Source organism: Octopus bimaculoides, chromosome 19 (assembly GCF_001194135.2).
Source record: "Octopus bimaculoides isolate UCB-OBI-ISO-001 chromosome 19, ASM119413v2, whole genome shotgun sequence".
Taxonomy (NCBI): domain Eukaryota; kingdom Metazoa; phylum Mollusca; class Cephalopoda; order Octopoda; family Octopodidae; genus Octopus; species Octopus bimaculoides.
Window position 1 is genome coordinate 24,302,832 of NC_068999.1, and position 4,772 is coordinate 24,307,603.

General features: G+C 36.3%; 1 protein-coding gene across 1 annotated transcript in view; it reads left to right on the forward strand.

The window, feature by feature from the left end:
* The window catches only part of LOC106884106 (cyclic AMP receptor-like protein A), a 267,251-nt gene that overhangs the window by 246,014 nt on the left and 16,465 nt on the right, over nucleotides 1–4,772 (forward strand). The window contains exon 12 of the mRNA XM_052974900.1: nucleotides 1,393–1,463. Within this exon, the coding sequence (XP_052830860.1) occupies nucleotides 1,393–1,463 (71 nt within the window). The remainder of the gene's footprint in view (nucleotides 1–1,392; nucleotides 1,464–4,772) is intronic.

The window sequence follows — 4,772 nt, forward strand, 5'->3', positions numbered from 1 at the left end:
ATATATATACGACAGGCTTCTTTCAGTTTCCGTCTACCAAATCCACTCACAAGGCTTTGGTCGGCCCGAGGCTATAGTAGAAGACACTTGCCCAAGGTGCCACACAGTGGGACTGAACCCAGAACCGTGTGGTTGGTAAGCAAGCTACTTACCACACAGCCACTCCTGCATCATTTAAGAACTACTGTACAGTGTTACATGTCAGTAAGTACACTGAAGATAAGTACTAATGCTGAAGTATTATATGTAATAAGTACCATTATGGTACTACATGTTAATATACAATAATAAGGTCATGAGAGTGGTCACTCAACTTGCTAAAAATAGCAGCCAGAAAGCATTCAAATCACATCCTGATACCATAGAAAAGGATTCATTGGATAATGTAGTCATTGATGCAGTATAACTGTCAAAAATATGGGATCATCATGGGTATTACTGATATGCTTGATCAGGGCTGACTTTGGGTTAAATAACAACAGCAGCAATGTATACTGCTGTGTTATTGTCAATGAGTACTACTTGAAATGTTGTTTAAGCCTTATTTATTCTTACATGTCTAAGAGTACTTCTGTAGAGGAGACAGAAGATTATCACTGGTACAGATAATGGAAACAATAACAGCAATTAGAAAATTACTATTTTTAAATCTCACAACGAGAGATATTCTGCAACAGTACTTTGGAGTAAAGAGTTTTGCCAACATAACATGGCAGTCTTGGTTTAGGACAAATGTTGCTGTAATTTAGCCCCAGGGGACACAGATAAGGACACAGATTGTATTGTATAGCCAGCTGGAGACGATGCCTCCTGGGGCTAAATTACAGCAACATTCGTCCTAAACCAGGACTGCCATGTTATGTCGGCAAAAATCTTTACTCCAATAACAGCAATGATCTTGAACATACTGAAAATATGTATTACATTAATAATGTGTGTGTGTGTGTGAAAGAGAGAGAGAGAGAGAGAGAGAGTACAAATGCCTCTTCCCCAAGGGGCAGAGATCACTTATACTAACTGCAGAACAGGCAGAGGGTTGAGAAAGTGCATCTATGGGCCAAAGGTTAGAGTGTGATTTTGGAGCATGACCCTGTCTTTGGAGTGTAACTCTGTGGGCCAGAACTTAAAGTGACTTCATGCAAATCAGATGAGCAATCTTTCTTTGGATGCACTATAAGCTGTATGATGTACATCAGCAGTGTCCCAGATGTGAGAGCAGTGCTCCAGTGTGGGCTTCACCTGAGCTTTATAGAAAATTAGTAGTTGTTAAGTTGTTGGAGGATAAAAAATATGATGTTTTGTTGATGCCCATGAATGATTTTCAGAGTTAAAATACCAACTTAAGAGAAAAGGAACCTAGACTAATGTCTTTCATAAAAATCCTTATTACAGGTGCTCTAAATGCTATTGTGTTTGGAATGGACAGAAGCATATTTCAACAACTTACACCTTCACAAATAAAGGTAAGTACATTTCTATATTCTTTCTCAAATGAATGAACTTCTTTATTCTCTTATATTGTATAATCATTTCTTTTCATTGAGATCTGTCCCAAGAGTAATGATTACATTGTTAAGATCAGTTATGTTTGTGTATATTTGTGTCTGCAGGGAAAGAGAGAGAAAGAGAGATCATTAAAGATTGTAGCAATCACTGCTGTCTATGATATATTTTGAAAGTTTCTCTCATAACAACTTGTTAAGAAACTTTGAGTAAAGAACAACATTCAAAATTCGTAATAAGAATGGTTTTTCCAAGTAAACACTATAAACATTTGAGTGGAAATGGGAAGTTTAGACATTCCTGCCTCTTTCCATGATATTAGTAGCATAAGTGAATTAAAAATAGCTTCAGCTAGCAAATATACAAATATTGATTCAAACATTGCTGTAATAATATTTATTGAATGAACATTTCTTATATAACATTCCAAATAAAAATGCCTAAAATAGAAACACTTTTATAGGTCCTTCTAGGAGAACAATATTTCCCTTATTTTATGCAGGTTTTGTTACACCCTTTTTTCCAGGCATATATAGCTCAAATCATTTTTGTCCTAAGCATAATGCTTCATATATTGAGCGACATTTATTTAAAGGACACTCTTGTGACATTTTTGTTGCAAGTGATTGAATACCTTGAGAGGCAAATATATAGGGATGTGTTGTGAAGTACATGTAGTATTGGTTCCAATAGTTTCATGCTCTGACTGAATGTTAAATATTGTAATTAATAGTTTTTATAGAAGTTTTATGCCAGGCTTAATGCAGAGGTAGAAATATTCTTGACTACTACTGACGTTGTTTCACCCAAAATCAACCTTGTTTGAGCTATTAATGATGTTCAGATCAGGACAGTCCCTTCACTTTTTTTTCTTTTCAAGCACAGGACATCTTGAATTACATCATCTAATGCTTCCTTTCTCTTTTTAGAGAATAAGGTTTGATTTGAGGGAGATTTTGACTGTTATTTCTGTCATATTGAGTGACAGGGTGTGAGAACCCTCTTTTTAGTATACGGGTTAATTACAAAGTCATCAGAACCTGTGAAGATACATCTGTACAAAGAACATTAGTGAATCTTTCATTTTACAAATTCTGCTTCACAACTACATTGTTCCCAGTTCAGTCCCACTGTGCAGAAATTTGGGAAAGTGTCTTCTTCTACAGCTCCAGGGCACCCAAAACTTTGGAGGCAAACTTGTTAGGCTGAAACTAAAAGAAACTCGTGTGTGTATGTATACAGTAATCCCTCAACTATCACAGGTGTTACATTCCAAAACCCCCCACATGAATAATTAAAATCTAAAAAAATATAAATACCTATCAGCCGCAGAAACCTGGATATTCTGAAGAATCCGTGATATAAATTTACATATATTAGCCAGAAGAATCTGCGATGTACTGAAGTGCACGAAGGTAAACCATGATATGCTGAGTGCATGATAGGTGAAGTGCAATATGGTGAGGGATTACTATATATATATATATATATATATATATATATATATATATATATATATATATATATATTTGGCGTTAGGAAGGGCATCCAGCTGTAGAAACTTTGCCAAATTAGACTGGAGCCTGGTGTTGCCATCCGGTTTCACCAGTCCTCAGTCAAATCGTCCAACCCATGCTAGCATGGAAAGCGGACGTTAAACGATGATGATGATGATGATGATATATATATATATGTATGTATGTATGTATATATATATATCTTTTATTTGTTTTAGTCATTAGACTGCAGCCATGCTGGGGCACCACCTTGAAGAATTTTTAGTTGAATGAATCAACCCCAGTACTTCTTTGTGTGTTTTTTTTTTAAACTTGGTACTTGTTCTATCAGTCTCTTTTGTTGAACCACTAAGTTATGTGGACATAAATACACCAACACCTGTTGTCAAATGGTGTAGTGAGGGACAAACACAGTCATAAAGACACACACACACACACACACATGACAGTCTTCTTTTCAGTTTCTATCTACCAAATCCATTCACAAGGCTTTAATTGACATGAGGCTATAGTAGAAGATACTTGCTCAAGATGCCATGTTGTGAGACTGAATCTGGAACAATGTACTTGGGAAGCAAGTTTCTTACCACACAGCCACATAATGGTAGGGGCTACTATCACCTTACCTTGATATTGCACAATAGATGTAAATGAGCTTCACCATCATGCAAGCAGCTTCCCTTTTTCCCAATCTTCTGTGAAAGTATATCTGGTCATGGAGAAATATTACCTCACTTGGAAACTGGTTAGGGCTGGTGACTGGAAGGGCATCTGGATGTTCCAAATCCACCTTGACAAATTCCATCCAGCCCCTGAAAGCCTAGAAAAGTGGACATTAAAAATGATGGTGAAAGTGATGTTACATTAAATTGCTGTTTTTTTGTTTAAAGGCTTTAAACATTCTTTTCATGTAGATTTTTATTAGAGACTTTGTCAGCTGAAAGTTTCATATTTGAATACAGTTCAAATTTTTCTCATGTGAGAGGTGTTCCCCTTCTCCGTAATATAGAGGGTTCCTCATTGACTCATTACTGCTGCTGCTACATCCCTGGTCAACTCTGATTAAGCAGACCTGTGATCAAAGACATTCCAGACATGACCATTCCACGTTTTTAGGGGTATGTAAGACTACAAAACTGTTGGTGTAAATTTGAATAATATTTGACTGCTATTTCTTGTAGATTAATTAGTCTTATAGAGCAGTTGTGGGCTGCTCTATAAGACATTTTTTGAGAAGCAAGCGTATGAGACATGGCTCATCATGAGGTAGGCAGCACTGCTAAGAAAATTCAAAGTAATTTTTCATTAGGAATGTCATTCATAAAGTCCTGCAGGCCACAGTTTGTCCATCACTGCCATAAAGGTTTTTGTTTTTTTTTGTTTTTAGTGGTGATAATACTGATAGTAATGGAGTCATGAACATAATGTAAAGATAGTGTTTGAAGCAGTAGTCATAATAATTGGAGTGAAAGTGATGATGGTGTTTGTTTTGTGTGACATACAAAGAGATTCTCTTATAAATAGGCACAGGCATGGCTATGTGGTAAGAAGCTTGATTCCCAGCCACATGGTTCCTGGTTCAGTCCTACTGCATGGCACCTTGGACAAGTGTTTTCTACTATAGCCTTGGGCTGACCAAAGCCTTGTGAGTGAATTTGGCAGATGGAAACTGAAGGAAGCCCGTCGTGTATGTGTGTATATATATATATATATATATATATATATATATACACACACATATATATGTATATA